Genomic DNA, 27,654 nt, shown 5'->3' on the forward strand with positions numbered 1-27,654 from the left:
CTGCTACTTTTCGCAAGTTGATTGACAGGAAGCCTGCGCCTGGGAGCATTAAACAGCAGTTTAGTGGGAGGAATACGCAGGCATGACAGAAAAAACACTAGGCGTGCCTAGGGAAATACAGATGCGCCCACGCGTTTTATGGGAACGGTGTGTGATGTCAGCTCTGGGCCCAATCAGGCTGATTTCATCGTAGCTGTCTAGTAAGTCGCTAGCTGGTGCCCAGTGGAAAAATCTTTCAAGGGTTTTGGACATTTTTGCTCGACTGCGAGTTCTTCGCTAGCTGCACACATCTATTCCCACAGCGCGCACATTAATTCCGCATTTCACTATTACGGGGCTGCATCTGCCTGTTCATTTGCTCATCAGCGATGAGGTGCCTGAGACAGACGCAGCTTGTTATACGACCGTAAATAACAAACAGAGCATATGCGGTAGCAAATGTATGCATTTTTTATGACTATGTCCAAATCGGAGTCAGATTTTGCCAGATATCGCTGTGTGCAATGGTTGTCCCTAGGTGACAGTGCTGTGGTTGCACGTAAGAGGTGTGCAGGAACAACTGAGGTAAACCTACTTCCCACAGATTTCTTGTTGTGGATGGAGGAACAGTGGGCGGAGCAGTTTCCCGCTTAAAGCATTATCCCTATGGAGACTCAAAGCAACATGAGGTAGTACTGTAAATGTGGCTATAACAGCTTCCCACATATACAGCCACTTTGCTTCCCGGTCAGCCCCATATTGTACAAGGCAAAAGACAAGACAATCCTATTGATGTGATGAATAACATTAGTTAGTTACAAGGGTTAAAGGTCACTGCCAAGCAGGGAGCAACGTTTTTTTTAACTAAAGTTTTTGTGCTGCAGAAAAGCCGTCATGCAAGCTGAAGTTTCTGTTGGTGCTAATGGTGTACGCAAAGTGAACAATGCAATATAATGTCACGTAATTAACATGTGAAAACAAGGCAAACAAGAAATGATCTTGTGCAGAGACATATAAGGTAGCTGTGGGTGGTGGAATGCCACACGGACAATGCTCTGCTTGCTGTGGTGCTGATATTGCAGTGACAATGGAGAAATCACAAGGCCAGGGAACCTTTATAATCAGGGGGAGAGATGGCACAATTGAGGGAACACTGTTCACCCAAAGGTTCTGCACTGCACCAAAGTTGGGGGTTTGCTACAAACCAAAATTTTTATGTGCTATTTGTATTTACGCATTTAAGACCTTAATGTAATCTCCTGTGAAACAGATCACGTTGCTACAGTACTGGACGGATCACGTAGCTGCTGTGCTGTACATATTTGTTAACACTGCACCAGAAGCAAATAAACAGTCATATTGGACTTCAGTAACACGATCGATAAAATGCAAAGTTCACTGTTAAGCAACACAGCGGCCAATGTACATAAATATTCATAAGACTTTATTTTTCAATTTAGTTGGTGAAAACCCAGCTGAAAGTGTTTTACTGATTAAAGATACATATTAAAAGGGATACTAATTATGTACTTATTAACCCCATAACACATGGTGAGTCCTCCAAACACATGGGGGAAATTTACTAAGACGGTTCACATAAGGGGTGGAATGTAAAAGGTTGCGAGAATCAGAAAGTGAGGGATTTTGTGAGCGGTGTCTTATTTTTTTTTAAAACGGCAATCATTTACATGGCAAAATCAACCTGGTTTTTACAGTGTAAATGATTGGCGCTTTAAAAATATGGTAAGACTCTCACAAAATCTCTCACTTTCTGATTCTCACAAAAAAAAAAAAAGATTTGCACCTGGGTAAACTATGTTATACAAGGAGTACTTATTATTACTATTATTATTGTTGTTGTTGAATGCAAAATAAATACTGCATGCGTCAAGGGGTGCACAGTGTCAATTCCCAACTGCTCTACTTAACAGAGCAGGCGGAAGTCCCAACTGCCCCCACCCCCACCGCGGGACACTGCTTGCTCCGGCCAGGAGGCGGAACCTTTACATAAAAAAAAAAACAGGACGGTCCCACAAAACTTGGGACAGTTGGGAGTTATAGAAAGGGCTGGAGCTGAAATGTTCAAGGCCCTATTATAAGAAGTGGAGGAGGCCAACGACGTAGGCATGTAGAACCCATACACTATAAGCGCCAAAGTCTCCTTAAATATATAAAATTACAAACATTGCATAAATGTGTGGAAAATACAAATGCAATTGTAATACTTATGATTTATGGCCAACCATGTTTCCAGCTGGTGATCTGGTGATCAAGCGATCATGATGATGGGCCTATTTTTATGTAGAGGACTGGAGTTGCAGCTCAATACACCCCATTGTTAATCCGGCCCAGGTCTGCGTCTGCATGTAGACTTAGATTTGCAATTTAGATTTGCGTTTGGACACGCCCCTCTCACATCGATGTGTTGACCTTACCATGTCGATTCTTTTGCTTATATCGACCTTTTGTATATGACCTGTTGACAGACAACGTTCCACATGAAAATGGTCGATATGCACTAGGTCGACGTTGACAAAAGGTTGACATCAGTAATAGGTCGACATGCCAATGATTGACACATGAAAAAAGTCGACATGAGTTTTTCCCAATTATTTTGCATTTAAATTACTTTTTAAAACTTTTCGATTTACCTGGACTACAACTGGGAATGGTAAAGCAGCAAGAATACGCGGCACACAATTGGGGGTCCGTGTCGACAGATACAAAATGAGAAAACCACGTCAACCATTTCCATGTAAACCTATTGCTTTTGTCGACATTTTATCAATGTCGGCCTAGTGCATGTCGACCTTTATCATGTGTTGACCTTTTCACTGTCGACCAGTGGTCGACCTAATCCCAGTCAACCTAATCTAATAACTGTCAACGTAATCTAATAATCCACACCCTCAACCAGAAACCAAGGTAAGTGCCATAAAGGTGCATACACACTGGATGGTTTTGCCCAGTGCGTATGGACAGCGATAATGGGGAAAATTGCTGGTATGACAAACACTCACTACATACACACTGAGCGTCTTTTGCCCGTCTGAGCGATTTTCCCGGGGGTGGGCGACTTTCCATAGTAGGACACTATAGGAAAGCCATCCACCCGCTGTTCATCTGCTGGTTATACTAGCAGATGAGTGGTGGCAGCTGGCGATGATGTGGGAGCGAGCATTGTTTGTCAGGCAGAGCATACACACTGGGCAATGAACAATTTATTAGTGATATCACTCATTATATCACCTAGTGTGTACAGGGCTTTATGTTTGTGCGAACCTGTGTTGGTTGAGCTCTCTGCTTTCATGTTCAAATTCATTTGTATGTACTATGTTTTCATTTTCTTTTGGGGAGAAATACTATTGTTTTTTTGGTTGTCCGGTGGAGCTATTCAATTGTTGTGAGTATCAGGCGCGAGTGCAGCGGCAGTAATTACTTCTGCCTGTCCCCTCCTGAGGTGGTGAGCAGAAATATGCGACATGTCCGACCTTTGGGTGCACAAACGGCATTTGCAGCAGGACGCCCAATAGTTTAGATGGGGTTGACTCGCTTTACACGGCTAAACCCAATGCATTCCGGTGCTTCAGCAGTAAAAAGCAATGTGCGCTCAATGACTCCATACGTATGCCTGGCCAATTACTTGGGAGATGGGCATGAGAAGGCGTGCAAAAACAATTGAATCCTCCCCTTAGATAATATAAATATCCAAAAAAAAACAAAGCAAATCAAATTCAACTATATATAGTCTATATTAACAGATGATCACAGGTAGAAATCAGAGAAGGAACATGACCAGTATATAATGTATATGTTGCTGCAGTTCCACTTCTACTAAGACCATAATAACAGACACATTGCAAACAATACAGAGGGCTCAATTACTGTCCCACAGCCTTCCACACACATGCCTCTCATCCACAGCACAGGCACCAATACAATACACTGGACTGGCAGCGCGATCTAACACCTGAGTGACAGGTGTGCGCAGGCCTCGGCTATTGATAACAACAAAGTAAAAATAACACCTGCATTGTGTGACCAAATGACCATATTAACAAGTACACGGCTGGACTGTAAAAGGTAACCTACCACATTCCAGGACATAACCTCGCTCCAGGACCACATGATGGACGTGCAATGGACTCTAGTACTGACTTCTCACCACTGCCCTGATGTTACATGCCAGCTACTGTACGCTGTGTGTTTGCATTCGGCAGTTACAGAGCACATGCAGGAGTTCTGTTCAAGCTTCCTGTTGCTATGGAGATCTCTCAACAACAGTTTCCTCCACTTATCCCCCCTGTCTGCATATGGCTGGGAGCTGTCTTTCAGTCTTTCAGGGACTAAGGTCCTCCCACTGACAGTTAATATCAGGACTACACCCTCTTCTTTGTGCAGGATAAGGCACCTGCTGGTGACGTTACCTATAGATTCATTACTTACATACTGTTCTCTCTTACTAACATTTACACTTTCCTGTGTGTAGTCACACTTGTGGCTGTCACAGCCCGTCCTGGAACAGCATTACATACACCGCCTGGCACATGGAATGACATCAGCACAATAATAAACATGTGCAATTTATATTGTATGTCGGTGTCACTTTCTTGTACAGGTGCTTTGTACTTTGCACTGGAGAACAGTTAGACCAGGGGTCTTCAACCTTTAAGACAGTGTGGGCCACATTAAAAAATCCAACGATGCCCGGGGGCCACTAAGCTCTACTGTGGTATTTAGCACAGCTCTTAATAGATAGACAGCACAGCCCCCGCATAGATAGTTGGCACAGCTGCCCATACACATAAACCCTGCCCCCAATATATAGTCAGCACCAGGGTTATTTCTAAACAATTAGGGTCCCAGTGCAAACAGAATAAAAATGCAGCCCCCCATACATAACTTGGTATTTAAGAAATACGGCGCGCTCCCAAAAAGGGGTGTGTCCTGATTATAAGGGGCATGGTCTAATTATAAGAGTGTGAACTAGCAGGAATAAAAATTACCTGACACCTCATTTTTGCGACCTGCATGGCCAGACATTGGTTACCGCAGGAATAGTTGTTGTCCTTCCATGCTCAAGTTGGCTGTCTAAAGGCCGCACAGTGACATCTAAACATGAAGGCCCATTACACCATGATGCTCATTGCACATTATGCCACACACCGTGATGCCCATTGCACATCATGCCTCGCACCATGATGCCCATTGCACCTTGCACTATAAGGCCCCCAATACTCCTGCTTATGCATATGATGCCCCCAGCAGTGCCTCTCACAAAATGCCACCAGTAGTGTCCTTCATAAAATGCCACCAGTAATGTCCCTCACAAAATGTCCTAGTATTGCCCTCCATAGTCAGCACTGCATTGCACAGCATGCCAGCTCTCCCTTAGTCAGCACCACATTGCACTGCCAGCCCCCCTCCCCCATAGTCAGCACCCTCCCATACAAAGGGCCACATTGCACTGCCAGCCCCCCCTCCCCCATAGTCAGCACTCTCCCCATACATAGGGCCACATTGCACTGCCAGCCCCCCTCCCCCATAGTCAGCACCCCCCAAAAGATTTCTAAATGCAACCAGGTCACCTCACCCCCCCCCCCCCCCCCCAAAAAAAAAAAAAAAAACATTTCTAAATGCAGCCTTCTAAGCCAGCTCACCTCACCCTCACCCTAGCCAGCTCACCTCACCCTCGCCAGCTCACCTCACCCTCATCCCCACCCCCACCTTCAACAAAACAATTCTAAAAACAGACAGCTCACCCTCTCCTGAGGCACCTGCCTCAGTGTCCCTTGCAGAGGGCTGCTGCTGCTGCTGCTGGAGGTGTCGGCGTCTGTCTTTGCTGCTAAGAAGGGACAGGTGCTGAGGTGCAATGCAGTGCAGTGCGCGGCTGGCGGCAGTTTCAGTCAGTCTCCTCCTGGCTGTCTGGAAGGGCGCGGGCGGGACGTGTGCGCGGCGTCAGGAAGTAGACAATGCGCATGTCTGCACACAGTCCCGCCCGCCCCAGCCTCAACGTCACCCAGCAGCATCCTCCGCCGCGTCCCTCTGCTAAGAGCACAGCGCGGAAGGATTTTTTTTTTTCATACAGCAAGAATCTTTTGACTGGCGGGCCAGTAAAAACAAGTCGGCGGGCCACGGGTTGAAGACCCCTGAGTTAGACGATAAGCAATGTACTCTATGTACTCTATGGAAGTCCCTTATTGTGAGGACAATAAGTAAAACATAAAAGAAAAAAGTACCTGATAAAAGAATACGGTACTTGTTTTCTAGCACGGCGCCCACAATTTCAATCTTATTACATCGCATCGCATGCGATCAGATCGGATGCGATCGATGCGATGATTTAATTGTACATGCACCTTGATGGGTGATTAATATGTTATATGCACCCCCATTGTTAACGCCACCGCCACTATTAATGCCAACCCGAAGCGTGGCGAGCACAGCGAGCCAGCGAGGGGTGGCGGTACGCGTCCTCCGACCTTTTCATACCCCAACTATCCACGTCGGGGTGGAGTTGATTTTCTACAGTGTGGCGAGCGCAGCGAGCCACCAAGCCCGAAGCGTGGTGAGCGCATCGCGCCCCGCGAGGGGACGCAGATAACTTCATATGTATTCCGCGTCCCCTCGCCACGCTTCGGGCTCGGTGGTTTGCTGCGCTTGCTACACTATCTATAATCAACGCCACGCTGACGTGGATAGTGGGGGGTATGAAAAGGTTGGAGGACGCATACCGCCGCGCTCGCCACGCTAAGGTTTGGCGTTGATAGTGGGGGTGGAGTTAACAATGGGGGTGCATTTAACATAGAACTCACCCATCAGGGTGCCTGTACAATTAGAAATTGCATTGCATGCCAATGCATGCAATATTAAAATTGTACAGTGCGGCTCTTAGGACCCGAAAATCGGGTCCCATCGCATACCACTAATAAAGGTATGCGATGGTATGCGATGGGCGCCGTGCTAGGAAACAAGTACCAAGCATACTCTATAGAAAACATAATGTACATATATAAAACAAAGCTCTAGCAATATAATTCACTCTCTCTTGGATTCCGACTGTTGGAACCTTTGGACAGTCAGAATTCTGGCCCATTTTCGCTCTGCCCGACAGAGACTCGATAGGTGGAATTCAATATTTCGCCTGTCGAGTGTTGAAAAGTGGGCATGTCGGGGAAACCGGCCGTGAATTGAACAATATGCAGCCATATCTGACAAAACAGATCTGACTTGTTTTGAAGTCAGATGTTTTATCGAAATCCGCCTTCAAGGCTGTTGGAAACGGCAGCATTGAATAGGCGGCACCCGCAATTTCCCATGTTGGAAATAGCTCCGACAGTGAATACCGCCCTTAGCATTCCTTCTCATGAACACGAATGTCATCACGTTGGGTGCTACAGTTTTCTTTTGCTCCTACTAAACGGACCGACAGAAATAATAGTTATATACAGAGGAAATGATGCGTCTCCCCTCCACACATCATTACTTAAATAATGAAAAGTTCATTTCAGGACTCGTCGTTATCAGACGGATAACACTAACGCAGACGTGCAGCTTGTCTGATGGGTCTTCCTTTGAGACTACTTAACAGTATATGTAGACACTATTAACATAGGAGATAATTCATTTATATTCCATCTGCAATCCTTCTCTGTACACAGCCTAAATGGGCCTACACACAGGGAGATGTGCTGAGCGTTCTGAGCGATGCTAGATCACTCAGCACACAGCGATGTGCCAGTGCTGTACGCTGAGCGATCTGTCAGGGCCAGTGTTCTCCGAAACCGGCCATTAAGTAGATTTATCCAGCATGCTGGATATTAATCACAGAGCGAGAGCTATGGCCCCTATACACGGAGCAATGTAGGGGCATTTTCTAAGCGATCTAGTGAGATCGCTTAGAAAATGCTCTGAAATTGCCCCATGTGTAGGCCCCATAATACTATATCCAAGAGGTGAGTCTCTGATGTACAAGGGAACATGTTTTCCAGTAACTTATTTTACTGGACACTTACTTGAAATTCTGTACTGAAACAACTTAAATGGCTGCTACAGGGTTTAAAAATCACTAGACACCCCTGTTCCCAATGTGTATTGGAACATATAAAAACCCAATGTGCTCTCTGTTTCTCTCCTATTTACTAAGATATGAGTCCTATTGAAGTTGGGATGTTGCTATGGGAAACCAATTAGAATCTACTTATTTATTTAGCACCTTCTAGAAGATAAATGATAGAATCTGATTGGTTGCCCATAGCAACATCCCATATTCAATATATATATATATATATATATATATATATATATATATATATCGATATCTATTATAATATTATTATTATATATATATAAGAGTTGCGCCTAGCCAAATTGAAGGCTCTGCGCACACCCAGAAATGACACACTTAAACCCAAAAACATCCCAGAAATCCAGGATCAAATGGTGTTAGTACAAACGTACAGCCCAGTGGCCCCTGCAATTACTAAAATAGCACGCCAGCTTTGGCCCCTCATTACTTCAGATCCTGATCTCAAAATCCTGGCACGCTCCAAAATCTTACCCAGTTATAAGCGACAGCGCAACCTTAAAGACTACCTTGTCCATAATGACATCTCAAGTTTTACCCAAACTAAGCCTAGTTTATTCACTGCAAGGAAGCCAGGTTGCTACAAATGTGCCAATTGCACTACGTGCGGTTACTTGGAAACCGGTAACAGTTTTTTGCACCCCCAATCTGGTGAGCGCATTAACATCAAGCATGTACTCACCTGTAATACAACACACGTTATCTATTTTATTCGCTGTCCCTGTGGCCTGATGTATATAGGGAAGACCAAATGCCCCTTTAAAACCAGAATGGCAGGACACAGATCGGCCATCAAAGCCTCTCTAGAGGGTAAAATTACACAAATTGAACAGCCGGTCCCAAGACACTTCAGGGAAAATAGGCATAACCTTGCCACCCTGAGATACAAAATGATTGACCATATTCCCAATAAAATCAGAGGGGGAGACAGGGATAAGTTGCTACTGCAACGCGAGACATGGTGGATTAATAAACTTAAAACGATCCATCCTGCAGGGCTTAATGAAGCCTGCAGCTTTCACTGCTTTCTATGATCATGCTCGCTCACCCGCTATGTATTATTCCGGTTAGCCTGTCTGATGCTTCCGTACGCTAATTATTTTCTATTATGGTAGATTATGTTTAATTTATACCATGTATTACATATGTACCTCTTTCTGGGTTATATGTTCATTAAGCCGGTTCTCTGCACCTATCACTTGCACGCATTCTTTTGCATAAGATGTAAATATTTAAATGTATTTATTTGTTTCACAGGGTCGCCTAGCAACCCCCCTGACGGCCGTGACGCACCGAATGGTGTGCGCCACCGGAGGGTGACGTCATTGGATCCGGCCCGGCGAGGGTGAGCGGGCTCCCTTTCACTTGTGGTGTTGTCGGCTATATAGGTAAGACTGTTTTCTGTTTTCTTTGAGCTTGAAAAAGGTTAATAAAACCGAAACGTTGCTACACTTCTAGTGTCCCGTGTATCCTGTGAAAAATCCTCTGAGTGCCACCAAACTGCTCCTATATATATTACGTGTGTCCTCACACGCTGAGAGGCACCTGAGGTACTACTACTGGAGATCCTGAAGAGTGCCGACCCCTACACCCCGATATATATATATAGATATAGATATAGATATATATATACATACATACATACATACACACACACACACACACACTTCACTCCAAACTGACAATGTATTGCTCACATACTGTCATTTTATTGCTTGCCGCCTTTGGACTTTGCTTCGCATCTCAGCAGGAAAGGGGAAGATTTCAAAACTTGTTTCACAGTGTGTCTGCAATACTTTTATACCCCTTTCACACTGCAGCTCTTAAACGGTAAACTGCAGTGTGAAAGTTCCAGGGTGCTTTAACCGTTTAACAAGTACCGGTATTTGTTAAATGGTTAAAAAGCAGTGTCCTACACGTTTCAGAGACGTTTCTTTGGCAGTATGAACGGCTCTATTTCTATGGCTGTTTCTTGGGGGTTAAACGGGTTGAATGTGTGAATGGTACTGTACTTGCTATTTAAAACGGTTTGCACGGTTTGCACGGTTTGCACCTGCAATGTGAAAGGGGTTTATGCTGCTTTCACACCGCAAAACCTGCTTGGATCCGGTATTTAAAACAGGTCTTTAAAACCGGTCAAAGCAGGCTTAATACCCCTTTCAGACCGCAATTAAACCGGGTCTAAACCAATTTTCTGGTGTGAAAGCAGCTCCATGCCCTGTATAGCTGGCGGCCGGTATATATATATAAACCGGTGATATATAAACCAGTAGCATAACAGCTGTAGCTACTAATAGTGGATGTGTAAAGTGTTACAGGAAGGCAGAAGCATTAACAGCAATTATATTATAGCAGCCTTTGGTGACAGGGCATTGGCAGGCCTGCCATCAGGAGGGACTTCAGGGACAACAATCCTGGGCCCATACAGAGACAATGTTCTACAGCAGTCCTGACCAACCTGTGGCTCTCCTGCTGTTATGAAACTACAAGTCCCAGCATGCATTGCCACTGTTTTGCTATTAGGGAATGTTAAAACGATGGGGGAGGGAGGAACCTCCAACCTCCGTGCATATCTAATGCCCACACTGCATATTTAATGAGCGGGTCCCCACCCGCTTATTAAATATTCACTGCACTGGGTCCGCTCATTAGATATGCACACAGCGGGACCACTATTGGCTGGGTCCTAAATACTGTTTCAAACGGGTAGGACCCCACTTTTTTACCTTTTTTTTGGAAACGGTAAAATAACTCTGGACCTTTCAGACCGCACAGATTACCGTTTTAAAACGGTTAAAAATCAGCAAAATACCGTTTTTTTAGTGCGGTCTGAAAGGGGCATCACTGGGGACATTTGTAACAGCACTACTGAGGGAATGATATGTAGCTGGCATTATATATGTACAAGAAAATGATTGCTTGGCATTCAAATTCAGTATCTGAGATAATACACACATTTTCTTTCATGTTTTGAAACCTTGTTTTTTGAACAAATAAAATATATTTGTGTGTATTTTATGTGGTTGATGTGTTTATACAGCATAAATGCAAGATACTTCAAAATACATCATTGAAATATTAACATATTCCGAAATACGGAATAATCCGTTATCCAAAATTTTTCTGGTCCCGAGCATTTTGGATAAGGGATACTCAACCTGTACCAGGTCATAAACATTTAGGCAATGTGAAAGCAGCATAACTCGGCTGATCATATATAGCCATGTAATCAATAATCGGGAGTTCAAAAAATGGGATAACCTGATTTGGCAACAAGGGAAGGCCAGTAGCTACCCAAACACATCCCAGCGTGCCTTCCCATCGTTTTAACATTCCCTGTTAGCAAAACAGTGGCAATGCATGCTGGGACTTGTAGTTTCACAACAGCAGGAGAGCCACAGGTTGGTCAGGATTGCTGTAGAACATTGTCTCTGTATGGGCCCAGGATTGTTGTCCGGGAAGTCCCTCCTGATGGCAGGCCTGCCAATTTCCTGTCACCAATGGCTGCTATAGTATAATTGCTGTTAATGCTTCTGCCTTGCTGTAACACTATACACATCCCCCATTAGTAGCTACAGCTGTTATGCTACTGGTTTATATATCACTTGTTCTCCACACTTCTTAGATTGTAATCTCATAAGAGCAGGGTCATCTTTACCTTCAGTTTTATGTGTCTTTAATGGTCTGTATTATGAGCACCTTAATGTACACACTGCTGTATAATATGCTGGCGCTGTATAAATGATAATAATATTCAACAGAAAGTACATGAAAAAATGTGCGAAAACTACAATTAATACATAGTTTCCATCAGAACCTCACACTTTAATGGTCAGGAATGAGATTTACACTGACCTTTGAAATATGAGGCTCCTGTACCTCCTGTATAAATAGCAGCTTATTGCTTCCACTAACAAGGCAGCTGATTGTCATCGTCAGCGGCAACAGGGACCTTTATCCTGGATGATGGCAGCTTGTGACAAGTTGGTAGGTTGGAAACATTTAGGCAAGTGACAGAGAGGGAAAGCGTTAATGATCATGATCATGTTATGTATAACAACGCTGCTGAACCAGTGGAGCTTACAATCTAATTACTTTGTTATTTAACCAGAGTACCCGGAGGAAACTCACGCAAGCACAGGGAGAATATACAAACTCCACACAGTTATGGCCATGGTGGGAATTGACCCACAACTAAGCGCTGTGAGGCAGTAATGCTAACCATTACATTGTTTGCGTAGCCCCAGACACACATACAGACCGTTCTGCATGGTGGTCCAGTCGCCACCCTCTCCCTGCCCCCCCCCCCCCAAATACTGCAGCATGTTAATCATGCTGGGCCTAAACAGGGTTTGTGAGCAATCAAGCAGGACCCTCTCTGCACATGTGCAGTTCCCAGACATCTGACTGATGTGTATTCAAGCCCATTGGCCTAGTGACGGCAGTGGGGGTGCGGAGATTATGTAGACAATGGTTTATTGCCTATCAGAGTTCTGATTAACCACAAGGGGGATTCCGGTGTGATTGGAGTAGCATTACAAGCAGCAAGATGGTTTCTGCACATTGCACATATGGGTTGTACGACGACAGATCGGCATCAGACTGTCAGTGATTGACAGTCTGATGCTGTTTGGGGATAAAGGGAGGGCAGAAATGGTCTCTGTTCCTCCAAACTAATGCAATTCGCCACTGTTACAGGGGAGTGTAGAGCCCAGGGTCTCCATCAGAGGGCGTAGACTTATGCTGCTTTCAGACCGCATAACTGGCTTTGACCCTGTATTTGAAAACGTTTCCAAAAACGGGTCTGCCAGGTTTAACCCCTTTCACACCGCATATCTTAAACGGTATATTACCGTTTAAGTGCCGTTTTATTTTTACCTGGCAGACCCGTTTTTGGAAAAGCTCTCAAATACAGGGTCAAAGCCAGTGCAGGCAGGGGGGCGCATGGTGAGGTGATGCCCCCCCCCCCCTTGCCCGCTCTCCATCAGCAGCACCGCTGGCTGCTCTCCGTCCCTCTCATCATCTGCACACCCTGCGCTGCTGCTGCTGCCTGTGTCTCTCCGATCATAGTGAAAAGAGGTACCCACACCACCACCACCCCCCCCCCCCAGAGGGTGAGGAGGCAGCGGGACATCCACATCGGGCTCCCGCTGCCCGCACTCCGCTGCTGCTCCGCTCTGGAACCTACAGGCTGGCGATGAGTCAGGGCAGACAGCCGCCCGTCCCCGCTCACCTCCTCGGCGCCAGCAGTAGCACCAGCCCCCACTCTCACCCCGTGCAGGGCAGATCACTGCCCTGGACACTTGCAGGGAAACCCTGCCCCCAGCGCGACCATTCCCTTCCCTGCGCTGGGGGGGATACTGTTTCAGACCCGTTCTAGACACCAAATAAACGGGTCTGAAATGGGTAGGACCCTCCATATTTACCGTTTCCAAAAACCGGGTTTTTGGAAACGGTAAAATCACTCTGCACCTTTCAGACCGCACACATTACCGTTTTGAACGGTAAAAAAATGGCAATATAACGGTTAATAAGTGCGGTCTGAAAGGGGCATTACTGGCCTCTAGGTAACAGCTGCAGTGGCTGGCTTGTGCAACCACGAGTCACGCAGCGGGCTGATGGTGTTGGAGATGATCCGATATGGTGTTCGTATCAGTGATCCCTGGAGGATGCGTGACGCCCCCCTGCTGCATTACTATATTACTGTCGCTGTTGCATTGGTAGCTGCTCCAACTACATCTGAATTAGCCCCATAGGCACGCAGCATGGACGCCAAAGCCACTGCATTTGTGTATTGGGATCACAGCCCCAAACATATTTTGAAAATGATCTCATTTGTATATTTTTAGCACCATTCCTCGTTGGGTGTGGTATGGCGGTCCGACAATCGGGATCCCGACTACCGGTGCTCCGACGGGGGCGAACACAATGAAGCCCCTTGCTGTGAAAGTGACTTATTTTGCTGGCATGGCAATAGGATATTTGGACATGTGTATTTATGTCACGTCTTATAATCGCCAAAACAAAAGAGGTAAAGTAGAGTAATAGACAGACGCGGTGGGACATATGCAGGATGCAGGTCATTGGCTGTGGCAGAATGTATTTTGTAGTTTCTGTCAGGGGGTGACCGACACCTACCCCCAGGGAGTGACAGACACCTACCCCCAGGGAGTGACAGACACCTACCCCCAGGGAGTGACGGTCACCTACCCCAGGGAGTGACGGACACCTACCCCCAGGGAGTGACGGACACCTACCCCCAGGGAGTGAAGGACACCTATCCCCCAGGGAGTGATGGGCACCTACCCCCAGGGAGTGACAGACACCTACCAGCAGGAAGTGACAGACACCTACCAGCAGGGAGTGACAGACACCTACCAGCAGGGAGTGACAGACACCTACCAGCAGGGAGTGACAGACACCTACCCCCCAGGGAGTGACAGACACCTACCAGCAGGGAGTGACAGACACCTACCCCCAGGGAGTGACAGACACCTAGGACACCATTACACTGCAGAATAAAAAACACCCTCAATGACTGAAGATGTTCAAAATAATGATACAAACCACAAGATTTCCATGTCAACCTATTGCTTGTGTCGGCCTTTTCAGCATGTCAACCTGAGGTATGTCAATTATTAAAATGCCACATTAATACTGTTTGGACACAGGACCGTAACGGGAGCGACCCGGCATTTGGTTCTAACTGCGGCTCACAGCACCACACCGGGTTAGATTGAGAACAGTTAGGACACTCGGTCTGCAAACAGTATTTAACTTTGTTTTATCCATTGCTGTAGAGAGCTTGAAGCCATAATGGTGGTTGTGAGGGCAAACCAAACAGAGGGCCCGATTCAGCATGCGGCCGAAGGGGAGATAAATCATTAGATGGTCGCCGATAATCAAATGATCTCTCTCCCCTTCGGTAATAAACGTCAGGCTACACTGACTTATTTCCATCGGAGTCCGACTAAGAGGGGGCGGGCGCTGATGTCATGTGATGGCAGGCGCCCGCCCCGAGCAGGCTTCGGCCCTCCTGCGTCCCCAGGGGAACACCTAGTGTTGTCATGGGGATGCCCATATATATAACGCTGGTGTTCCCCTGCTCCAGATCGGTGTCCGCCTCCACCTGCGCCGTGACATTCACACAGGGGTTCTGCACATTAAGCGCATGTGCAGACCCCCCCACCATCGGAACGGGGCCAAACTCCGCCCCATGTGATCACTACTGAATCAGTCCCAGAATTGGTTTTGCAGCTGTAAAAATGATTTTAAGCACCAGATCTGTAATGGACTTGGACCTGAAATTACGAGCAATATGACATTTGCAATAAAATAAAACTTAATGTCTAACATGCCCAAAGGCTTATAAACAGCATCCATCACCATTGCTGCTGTCACTCCTATGAGTACCTTTGTAGGTGCTCTGTGACTACACGTGTAGTGCTCTGTGATGTAATGTCTCTCATGAAAAGTGCTCCGTGACTAATAAAGTTTTGGAACTGCTCATTTATATGATCACATGTGACATGAAGGTACATTGAGCCCTTACTGATCATACTGTAATAACCCCTGTAACTGGGGAGTAGATGTATGAAGCAGTAATAAAGTGCCTGGTACTTTATCACCGGACAATCAGCTCTTAACTGTCCCTTTTTAAACCCAGTCTGTACCTTAACAGTCAGCTGATTGGCCGGTGATAAAGTACCAGGCACTTCATCACTTAACCTCTCTTATCACTGCTTCATACATCTACCCCTGAGCCCTCATCTTTGCATTATCCTTAATAGCAGATAAGAGAGCAATTTTCAGTATATAGCAACTGATATTTATGTAACAACTGAGAATGAGTAGAAAGCTCATCAAAATGACAAAACAACATAAGAGTGATGCCTGAGCCTGTGTTTGTGGATGCCTGAATGGCGCAACACTTAAACTGCTCCATCAGACTCCATCTAGGGGTCGCTGGTGCAAAAAACACTTGAATTCCTCCCATAGAAATGAGAAGCAGAATCTGACTTTTATTATATAGGATGATTTCAATCCAGCATCAAAATACTATAAATACTCCTTAATTAGTTTAAATTATATGTCCACCCACAAATGAAAGTCTAAATTACATGCCCATCTCCTGTCATCTAACAGAGCAATGCTTAGAAAAAGATGATAACTCACGTAACTAGGGTGCCCATACATCATCCTTTGGGCAATTGGGGAAACTGACCACATTAAAAATGGCCGATTCCCTGATCCCGTCAGGAAATGGTTAGATTTTTAAACATGTTTAATATCTCCAATCCCATGAACCAACCAATCAGGGGATTGCGTCAGTGCACCAATACATCACTGGTGTACAGGGTGGGGGTTAACCTGAAAATGTCAGCAGTACATTGTTAATGAATATTTTTCCAAATATTACAGATTAGTGCTTTTTAAGTACGATCTTCAGGACACAGTAAAGGGGGTATTCGGTACTTGTTTCCTAGCACGGCGCCCATCGGGTCCCATTGCATACCATAACTTAAGGTATGCGATGGGACCCGATCAGACCCGACCGACCCGATTTTCGGGGTTTAAAGACGTTCGCATACAATTTAAAAATCGGTTGCATCGCAACCCGATTTTACATTGTACAGCCACCCTGATGGCTGATTACAATGTAAAATGCCCCCCCCAGACCCGATTTTAATTGTATACCCCCATTGTTAACGCAATGCCACGATAAACGCCAACCCGAAGCGTGGCGAGCGCATCGAGCCCGCGAGGGGCGGCGGTACGCATCCTCCGACCTTTTCATACCCCCACTATCCACGTCGGCGTGGAGTAGATTTTATATAGTGTGGCGAGTGCAGCGAGCCCCGCGAGGGGCTGCGGAATACCTGTGAAGTAATGCGCGTCCACTCGCCACGCTTCGGGCTCGCTGCGCTCGCCACACTATATAAATTCAACTCCACGCCGACGTGGATAGTGGGGGTATGAATAGGTCGGAGGACGCGTACCACTGCACTTGCCACGCTTCAGGTTGGCGTTGACCGTGGCGTGGCTTTAACAATGGGGGGCATTTGACATAGTAATTACCCATCAGGGTGGGTATACAATTAAAAATCGGGTCTGGGGGGGCATTTTACATTGTAATCAGCCACCAGGGTGGCTGTACAATTAAAAACTGGGTCGAATCGGAAGCATCGCATCACATGCGATCTGGTCGCACGCGATGCGACCGATTTTTCAGACCCGATGCCATACAATGTAAATCGGTGGCGCCGTGCTAGGAAACAAGTACCGGGTATTCAAATAGACCAAAATCCAAGCACGTATCAGGAATTATGCTTTATGTGCCTCAGACAGGCAAAGTCATACGCATCTGTTATGTGTAATCACCAAAAAACTGAACAATTTCCTGCAAAAAAGTTTTTCCAGGGAGAAAAGTGATTGTTTATTGTTATCTATATTACCCTTTATTTATCAATATGAGTCACTGTTAATTGCTTTTGTCTTTAATGTCTTGTTTATACGTCATTTCATAGACGGTGTTGTCTAAACGCTTGAAATCTCATTCATAATGAAGCTTGTTAAACCAGAAATATCAGTGAAAGGAATATGCATTCTATAACATCAGCTCCCGGGATGTCTTCCGCAGGTATGTACAACAGGATGTACTGAAAGGAATGACACTCTGGTTGGCATAAATGGAATGCCAATACTATACGCTCTTGTCTTCAGTAAACATCTTGGTAAGATAATAACATGTTACATTGGGAATAAAGGCTGCTTCCTATAGAATAACAACTGTTTAATTTGTTAAGCAAAAATCTTATTGAAACAGTGCATATGTCCAATATAAAAAAAAACAACAGATTTTCTTATGAACCCCTGAGCACGCACACTAATGTAGTGTTCCTTCTAGCACCCGCTATCTTTGAAAACCCATGCAGTTCCTCTTCCCTGCCTGGGGTGTCACTGTCTGCTGTGTTGTTCCTAGCACAGGTCTGGTTTGCCATCAGTGCTGATATACAGACCACACTGTGCTAGAAGCACTACAGCAGACAGCGACACCCCAGGCAGGGAAGAGGAACTGCATGGGTTTTCAAAGATAGCGGGTGCTAGAATGAACACTACTAATGTATTTCCATATACCTATGACCCTTCCCCAATAACCATATCACGTCATGCGGAATGACGGCTGCTTACTATGTAAGGACCGGTTTCATTTTCCATCCCTGAACAAAATCAGTATTGAAACAGCTCATACGGGCCCAGATTATATTATGATCCCCTGAGCACACACTTAAATCCTTTACTGTGCCCCCTCCTCCTTTACTGTGCCGCCTACTATACATATCCTATAACGCGGAATGATGGCTGCTTATAATGAAATGAGAGCAGTATTATTATTTGCTACCTCTCTATAAAACAATTAGAGCTGTATTCAATGTGGCCGGTGAGGGGGTTAAACTGCGAGGATCGCCGAAAACAAGGGATCATCGCTGTTTAACCCCCACACCGGCTGCTCACCATATTCTAAGTTCCGGGGGAATCCTCACTGTCAAAGGACAGCAAGGATTCCCCAAAGTACGAGGCTTGTGGCTAATGCAGGGAGCCCGCTGTATTTAGTCGCAAGCCTTGCTGTTTTAGCAGCCGCACGCGCCGTTTCCCCATCACTACATAAACCTAGGAAACAATGTGTGCAGGGGGGTTGGTTGAATACTGACCGTGCGAGCTATGACAGCGAGCAGCCAGCACTGCTCGCTGCCACAGCTTGCAAAAATCATTGAATACACCCCCTTAGACTCCAATTACAACCACCACTCCTCGCTTATTAAAAATGACATGACAGATCTGAAACCCCTTTGTTTAAAACGAGACACTGGATTACATGGACCTAAACATCCCTTTCTTTTTAAAATACCAAAGATATGGGTTGGGTACAATATCATGATGGGTACAATACCGGCAGCGGAATCCCAAGGCTAAAATCAAGATGAATTTTGGTGAGTATTCTAATCCTGACCTGCCTCCTCCTGCAGCCTAAACCTTAATACTCACTGTTGGGATTCCTTGGGTTTTTGACAGTCAGGATTCCACATTGTTTTGTTTATGTCAGGATGGTAACCACCTGTATATCGTACCCAAACTATATCTTTGCCATTTTTGTAAAAAAAAAAAAAAGTTTGGGTTGGTGTATTCAAGGCAGGGCTCAACAAATCCAGAGGCCAGGTCGCCATGGTGACCAGATTCTGCTTCCTGGCGAGCAAAAGCAGATCCTGCTTGTGGCCGGGCAGAGTGGTGCACTTGTGGTAATGGCAACAGCCAGGCAGAGAGGTGGACAACCCACCCGGCTGTATTAGAGCAGGTTCGAGGCGATTTCGAAACTCAATCAGAGCACGCGGTTCAGCAGCCAATCAGGAGCGGCAGTTATAGCTCCTGATTGACTGTCGAACCACGAGCTCTGATTAGCTTGGGAGCCGGGTGCAACTTTTAAAATAGCCACACACCTGCTCTAATACAGCCGGGTGGGTTGTCCACCGCTCTGCCTGGCTGTTGCCATTACAGCACATGGTAATGGTGGGGAGGGTGGGAAGAGCATGTATCCCTGGCAAAGAGCATGAAACCCCTAGCAAAGAGAATGTAACAACTGGCAAAGGGCATGTGGGTGTGGTATACGCCTCCGACAGTCAGTATCCCAATGTCGGCATCCCGACTGCCGGTGCTCCAACAGGGGGGCGAGTGCAAAGAAGCCCCTTGCGGGCTCGCTGCGGGCCCGGTCATTGACCCCCACAAGGGAGAATAGCCCCTGTGAGTTGGGATCCCACCTGTCGGAGCAGCATCCGCCACCCGAGCATCCAACCCCTGGCATCAATTAAGAAACCTGTAGCAATGAGCATGAACGTCAGTGCCACTTATGTGTCTCGCTCCTACACCTTTACCCTGGCTCTTAGATTTTTTTTAAAATGGTCAAGCCCTGATTCAAGGAGTATGATTTTAAACAAATAAGGTGCAGATCTGTCATGGTGTCATGTGATTTTTACTTTAAATGAATTTTTTGGGGATGGCATAATAACAGCTTAGTGTTCATTCTTGCAACCCTGCACTCTTCAAAATCCGTAGAGTTTCTCTTACCTGCCTGGGGTGTTTCCAGCATAGTTTGAGTTATATTTCAACAGAGATACAGACTAAAATGTGCTAGAAGCACCACAGGAAAGGGGAACTGCACTGATTTTGAACACTTACAGCTGTCACTCCACAGTAAGTGGCAATCATTCTGCATTATGTGATAGGGTTACTGGGAAGGGGGTACACATGGGCTAATATGGAAAGGGATAAGTGGGCATTTAGTGTACCATAAGAAAATCTGGGTTTTTATATAAGATATATCAGCTTTTTTAATACTATTTTTGCTTAGAGGTGGCAAATAAAACACTGTAATTCCATAGTATAGTAGCAGCTGTCACTCTGCATGTAACATGATGACACATCATCTTAGCAAAAAGTGAAGATGATATCATGCATAGGATTAATATGGTGTTAAATGTATATAAAAGTTTAGTCTGCTCCCCTTACAGTAACTTGGCATTACATGTTCACATACAAGAGCACCATTCCTTCCAGCATCATCACAAGAAGCCAGACACCTGTATACAGCCAATACCAAGCTGCTAATGATAATACATGGATATGCTGCACCTACGCCATGCACACTGAATGCAGCTGTGCCACTCTATAGCCTTGACAGCAAAACACAATAATAATAATATCATTATGTATCTGGTGCTCCTTCTCCTACAGGACTCCAGGCACTACTATAATATGCGACAGGACCAGGACACTGTCAGGGGATGGTGGGCCTATGAGATAACGGCTGCTGGGCCTTGTAGCACTCAGAGTGGATGCAATGTCACCTGCGTGACAGCAGCACCCATAGACCAGAAGTCACTGAGCCACAGACCATTATTACTGTGTATTCCCCAGACCCATGCAACTGACCAGGCAGCAGGATAGAGCTTATGACCCCGCAAACCATAATAATACAGTATAGGTGCATGTATATAGGCTGTGTATATACACAGTGCAGTGAGGCACGTAACCAGTAACCGCATCCCTGCCGATAGTAACCCGCACTTATATAAATACCTGCACCTCTCGGGGACTCAGCGTCCTCACCGCGCATGCGCCGCCAGGACGCACAGTATCGCGAGATCTGGCGGAAGCTGATGCTGATGTTGATGCTGGTGACGGCGACAGCTGCAGGGCTCCGATCACCGCGCAGGCGCACTGCGATTGCGTGGCTGGGAGCTTGCAAAAGACAAGACAGTGTGTGTAGGGTAGTAGCAGGGGCAATGTCTGACATTAAAGCACCTGTGGAACTAAACCATAGTTGCCTACTTGACCCTCTCCTAATGCTCTGTTCCTGGACTTCCCTGGTAATGTAGGATTGCCATCACCTCCTGGTGAAACACCTTTCTTATCAATTATTTAGCTCACCACAGGTGATGGTAATCCTACATTACCAGGGAAGTCCAAGAATAGAGCATTTTTTTTCTCATGCAGAGGGTCAGGTAGGTAAGTATGAACTAAACTTCCCAGCATGTCCTGCCACAGATTTACTGTGAGGGCATGCATGCTGCAATTTGTAGTACTACCACAGCAGCTGGGTTGCTGCACAGGGCGATGCCAACCCATGTGCTAAAAGGAATGCTCATGGACTAGAGATGGACATTGGAAACCTGTGGCGGACACTGGCGTCTGACATCGATGGACTCTAACCACCATTGTATCAGAACCAGGGTTCGGATTGGCAGTCACAATGGTGCGCTGATTTATAAAAAGCCCAGTTTGTGAATATGCGATTGAAACTTGCAGCCAGGACGGATTGTACCCAGCTGTTTTTGCAAGATCATGGTCTCTGGAACATTCAAAATGGCGGCTAACGTCATAATGCCGCCAACGCATCTGGAATCAGCATAATGCTTCATACACTTCTACTAGGGCAGTCCCAGACTACCAATGGCTAGTCTCACAGGAGTCTGGGGGTGTGTGAAAAGCTGATTCCTGGGTGCCGCACAACTCCAGATACACTCAGCACACCCGTTCTTCGGGGAGCCAACCAGCACATATATTACATTCATGATAATGTATGTTTATTTGTGCTAAGCGGTTCCCCCCATTCAATATATGGTTGTTGTTGCAGCTGCCGCTGCACACCGCTATCCAGCATTAGTCACATATATCAAGTGGCTCATAAATGTCTACTATTACCTCTCCTTTATGGATTGTAAATTATGTTCCCTGCCTTACAATTTCCATGAACCGGATCTTCTTATCTTTAATTAAAGATGGGAGGTCTATTAAAGATGGGATGTTGCTATAGGCAACCAATCAGATTCTATGTATTGGGGGAAATTTACTAAGTTGTGTACTCTACTTCACATGGGATGTTGCTATGGGCAACCAATCAGAATCTACTTATTTATTTAGCACCTTCTAGAAGATAGTAGACAGGATCTGATTGGTTGCCCTTAGCAACATCACATGTGAAGTAGAATACACATCTTAGTAAATTTTCCCCACTATCTTTTAGAAGATGCTAAATAAATAAGAAGTAGATTCTGATTGGTTGCCTATAGCAACATTCCATCTTTAATAGAACTCCCATCTTAGTAAATAAACCCAATAGGTTTTTGCATGAAAAAACATGGCAGTTTGGAACTGATTGGTTGGTACTTTGAGTGAGATTTAATAGGATAAGAAATCTCCAGTTTTTTAAAGCAGCAATCATGTACACTGCAAAATCAAACTGGTTTTGCCGTATAAATAATTGCTGCTTTAAAAAAAATGGAGGTTCCCACAGGCCAGCGAGTGGGTGTTCACATGAAACATCCACTCGCGATCCATCCGCTTGGCATCTTACCATCTTCGGACGGCATGAATGATCCGTACGATAGGCGGGGTTAAGAACACTCAGTGCCGGTCCGAAATACACAACCATCCGACTCAATCAGAATAAGGGCCCATGTGCACTGCAGGTGGGGCAGATGTAACATGCAGAGAGAGTTCTATTTGGGTGGGGTGTGTTGAAACTAAAATCTAAATTTCAGTGTAAAAATAATGCATCCAGGTACTTATGTAATATCTGGGCTCCCGTTTTTCTTATGAGACAGCGTCCGCTCGCCACGCTTCAGGCATGGTGGCTCGCTGCGCTCGCCACACTATATAAAATCAACTCCAAGCGTAGTTGGATAGTAGGGGTATGAAAAAAATGGAGTGCATTGAACATGGGAGCCCAGATAATACATAAGTACCTGCATCCAGTATTTACACTGCACAGAAGCAAAATAACTCACACAAATCTATCTCTCTCTATACATGTTACATCTGCCCCACCTGCAGTGCACATGGTTTTGCCCATTTTTGTACTGCGATCAGATCTGAAGGGTCTTAATGTATGCGAGTCCTCAAACATCGCAATGGACCAGAGAGCAGCTGTCAGGAGGAAGAGACCTTATTATGAGGTGGGAGATTGTTATATTAGAAAGTGCAGTACTGGTTCTATTATGTTTGTGTATTTATTTATTATGATATGTTTAAACATTTCCTGACCACTTATCTTATTTAAATGTTTGAAACAGCCTATACTACAGACCATCTGTACTGTTAATTTGGAAACACCCCGTCTAAAAATCCTGCGTTTGCCACTGCCACTTACATCAAAGACCTCAATGACTACAGGCCGATTGCACTAACATCGGTGGTCATGAAAGTGCTTGAACGTATGGTGCTAAACCACCTGAGAGTTGTTACAAATGCTCACCTCAACCCCCTGCAGTTTGCCTACCGAGCAAACAGAAGTGTCGAGGATGCAGTCAACCTAGGGCTGCACCACATTCTACAGCACCTGGACAGTCCAGGCACCTATGCAAGGATACTATTTGTTGATTTCAGCTCGGCATTCAACACTATCATCCCTCACATCCTGGAGCCAAAACTCTGTTCACTAGGAGTCCCAGAACCTACATGCTCCTGGATCACTGACTTCCTGACTGAAAGGAAACAGGCGGTGAAAGCAGGCGCATTCATTTCAAACACATGCACAATTAGCACCGGTGCCCCTCAAGGATGTGTCCTCTCCCCCTGCTCTTCTCCCTCTACACAAACGACTGCACCTCAGCAGAACAGTCAGTAAAAATTATAAAATTTGCAGACGACACAACGGTTATCGGCCTAATCATGGATGGAAACGAGTCGGCATACAGACGGGAGGTGGATCGGCTAACTAAATGGTGTAGCGGAAACAACCTTGACCTCAACCCCCTCAAAACGGTGGAGATGGTGGTGGACTTCAGAAGAAAACCAAATGCCATGCACCCACTCATAATATCTGACAGAGTAGTGTCGAGGGTCAACTCCTTCAAATTCCTAGGAACAAAGATTTCCTGCGACCTCAAATGGGGTCCCAACATCATTACAACTGTCAAGAAGGCTCAGCAGCGGTTATTCTTCCTGAGGCAACTCAAGAAATTCAACATCCCGCAGGAGCTGCTGCTCATCTTCTACACTGCCATAGTAGAGTCTGTCCTTTGCTCCTCGATCACAATCTGGTTCGGAGGAGCAAACGAGAATGACAGACGAAAGTTGCAAAGAGTGGTGAGGATGGCAGAAAAGATCATTGGGGCGGAGCTCCCCACTGTCCAAGAACTATACCTAGCCAGGGTCAATAAGCGTGCAGGAAAGATCTTGGCGGACAAGCTACACCCTGGCCACAACCTGTTTGAACCCCTTCCGTCAGGCAGACGTTTTAGGTCCATCCCAGCAAAGACGACAAGAACTACAAAAGGCTTCTTCCCAATAGCTGTCCACCAACTAAACCGTATTGAACGTACCAAATACTAAATACTAACTCGAACTTTTCTAGATACATGTGAAATGTATGTGATGTATGTTTATGCCTCTCTTCCCACCCCCTTTGTGTTCCCTGATTGATGCTGCACTGTTACCACAAAAAATTCCAAGCATACGCAAGTATACCTGGCCAATAAAGATGATTCTGATTCTGATCATGGTTGCCTACTTTCAGGAAGCAGGGAGTGGGAGGCAGAGCTCAATAATGGAGCCTTGAGTGGGGGCGTGGCCACTGCAATCGTACACCCACCAGTGTGCAATGTCGGTATTACAGCAAATCGCGTCATCAGGTCCCCATGGATACCTCGTTGAAAGGTGAAATGCGAGAAGCTAGGGGGATTGCGTGGACTTGCCAACTTTTCCTAGGGGCCAGGAGGCGAACCTGATTTTCAGGAGCCTCCTGGTCATTTTGTGAGGGTAGGCAAATATGACTTAAATGTAATATTAAATTAAGCACAGATGCAGTGTGTGTTAGGGACAGCCATCAATCATCGATCATTTATAGTCACTGATGGATTATGTCCGATGCCATGAGCAGAGCACCCTGAACAATCATCCCCATGTCCTATGAATATGACTACACTTCCCAGCATGCCCTGCCACTGTTTTACTGTTAGGGCATGTCATAACTGTTACAGGTTTTGGGGTGGTGCTAGCGCTCTGGGGTTGACGTGAAGGATAGGTAATGTCTAAAGTCAATGGTAATGTGATCTTTGGCAGTGGGCAAAAACTGTAGGCTGGGTGTTGTGAAAAATAACCGGTGTTGATCTGTAGACCGGAGTAACCTGTCCCACAAAGAGAGATGTTTTGAATCAGGGGGACTTGTGGCTGGGAGTTCTGAGGATGTGGGTCTCTTGCTTCTGGGCTGTAGCGTCGATATCTCAGATGCAAGGGATTGTGTCAGAATAAGTCAATTACAAATGCAGATGTTGCTGTAGTGACTTACCCTTAATTTCTGTTGAATCAGCATGCACTCCTTGCCTGGATTGTTCCGTGTGTGGAAGTAAGATGGCAGGAGGGACGGATAATAAGGACAGCTGAAGACTGCTGCTTACGTACAAGCACAGTTTAATTGACTGTAAAAACGATATTACCATTGAAAATTGTTAAGGTGGTGATAACGCGTTCGTCCCTTGAGAGGGACTTTTTCAATGGGACATTGAAAAAGTCCCTCTCAAGTGACGAAAAGCGTTTGGTATCCGCACCCCCTATCACCACCTTAACAATTTTCAATTGTAATATCGGGTACTTGTGTATTATAGCGGCGCCCATCGCATACCAAAAGGCATGCGATGGTATGCGATGCGATGCGATATCGCGCGATATTGTACAATGTCATACAATTTTAAAATTGCCATACAATGCCATACAATGCGATGCGATTAAATATTGTATAAGCACCCTAATAAGTCACTACAGCAACATCTGCATTTGTAATTGACTTATTCTGACACAATCCCTTGCATCTGAGATATCGACGCTACAGCCCAGAAGCAAGAGACCCACATCCTCAGAACTCCCAGCCACAAGTCCCCCTGATTTAAAACATCTCTCTTCGTGAGAGGTTACTCCGTTCAACAGATCAACACCGGTTATTTTTCACAACACCCAGCCTACAGTGTTTGCCCACTGCCAAAGATCACATCACCAGTGACTTTAGACATTACCTATCCTTCACGGCAACCCCAGAGCGCTAGCACCACCCAGGGCCGGCGCAAGGCACCGGAGCGCCCCAGGCGAGTCGGGGTGGGGGCGCCCCAGTGCCATGGTGTGTGTGTGTGTGTGTGTGTGTGGGGGGGGGTTACCTGTTGCGCCTTCTGGGGAGGAAGGGGTGTCTATTCCGGAATCTGACAGGAGCCCGCGCGGGTACCTGTCCTGCGACGCTTTGTGTATAAACCTGGCGGCGGCGGGGGTCCCTGCACTGCAGTGAATAATAAATAAAAAGCTCTATCCGGCGGCGCGGGAAGTGCTTCTATTTTGAATAAACACTGGCCGCACGCTGATTGGCTGAATCAGCGTGCGGCCAGTGTTTTCAAAATAGAAGCACTTCCCGCGCCGCCGGATAGAGCTTGTTATTTATTATTCACTGCAGGGAACCCCGCCGCCGCCAGGTTTATACACAAAGCGTCGCAGGACAGGTACCCGCGCGGGCTCCTGTCAGATTCCGGAATAGACACCCCTTCCTCTTCAGACGGCACAACAGGTACCCGTGGCATAGGGGGCAAAATGCCGCCCTCCAGTGGCCGGCACCCTAGGCAAATGCCTAGACTTGCCTAGTGGTGGCGCCGGCCCTGGCACCACCCCAAAACCTGTACCAGATTCTAACTAAGGAGGGAACAGGACTCCCCCCTACAGGTGCGAGCTGCTAAGGGCTCAGCCGCCCCCCCCCCCCCGAGCGCTGTGCAAACACCATCCATCCTCATCATGTCATAACTGTGGCAGGGCATGTTGTGATTTGTAGTACAACTGCAACTGGCTTACTGCACAGTGCAAACCCCTACGCTATGGAAGCCTGTTATCCTATGATGGACACTGGTTTCCAACATTGAATCTTGTTATGTGATGGGAACGAATAAACGTTGTATCAGAACTATTCCATGGAAGTGTCATGAGAACAAATTGAGCGTTTATATAAATGAGACCTGAAGCCAGGACAGAGTCTGCACAGCTGTTGTGTACATCACAGGACCATC

General features: G+C 46.0%; 1 protein-coding gene across 2 annotated transcripts in view; it reads right to left on the reverse strand.

Moving 5' to 3' along the window:
- The window catches only part of TBCEL (tubulin folding cofactor E like), a 45,158-nt gene extending 23,890 nt beyond the window's left edge, over positions 1-21,268 (reverse strand). The window contains exon 1 of one of the 2 annotated variants that reach the window (XM_083163051.1): positions 21,197-21,268. Coding sequence is in view for 1 of the 2 variants with exons in the window: in XM_083163050.1 (XP_083019176.1) it covers positions 4,072-4,107 (36 nt within the window). In the remaining variant the exon portion in view is untranslated. Of the gene's footprint in view, positions 1-4,071; positions 4,250-21,196 lie in introns of those variants that run through there. The other variant, XM_083163050.1, reaches the window with a different exon arrangement.
- Positions 21,269-27,654: the final 6,386 nt, after the last annotated feature.

Source organism: Crinia signifera, chromosome 19, assembly GCF_055691185.1.
Source record: "Crinia signifera chromosome 19, ASM5569118v1, whole genome shotgun sequence".
NCBI lineage: Eukaryota > Metazoa > Chordata > Amphibia > Anura > Myobatrachidae > Crinia > Crinia signifera.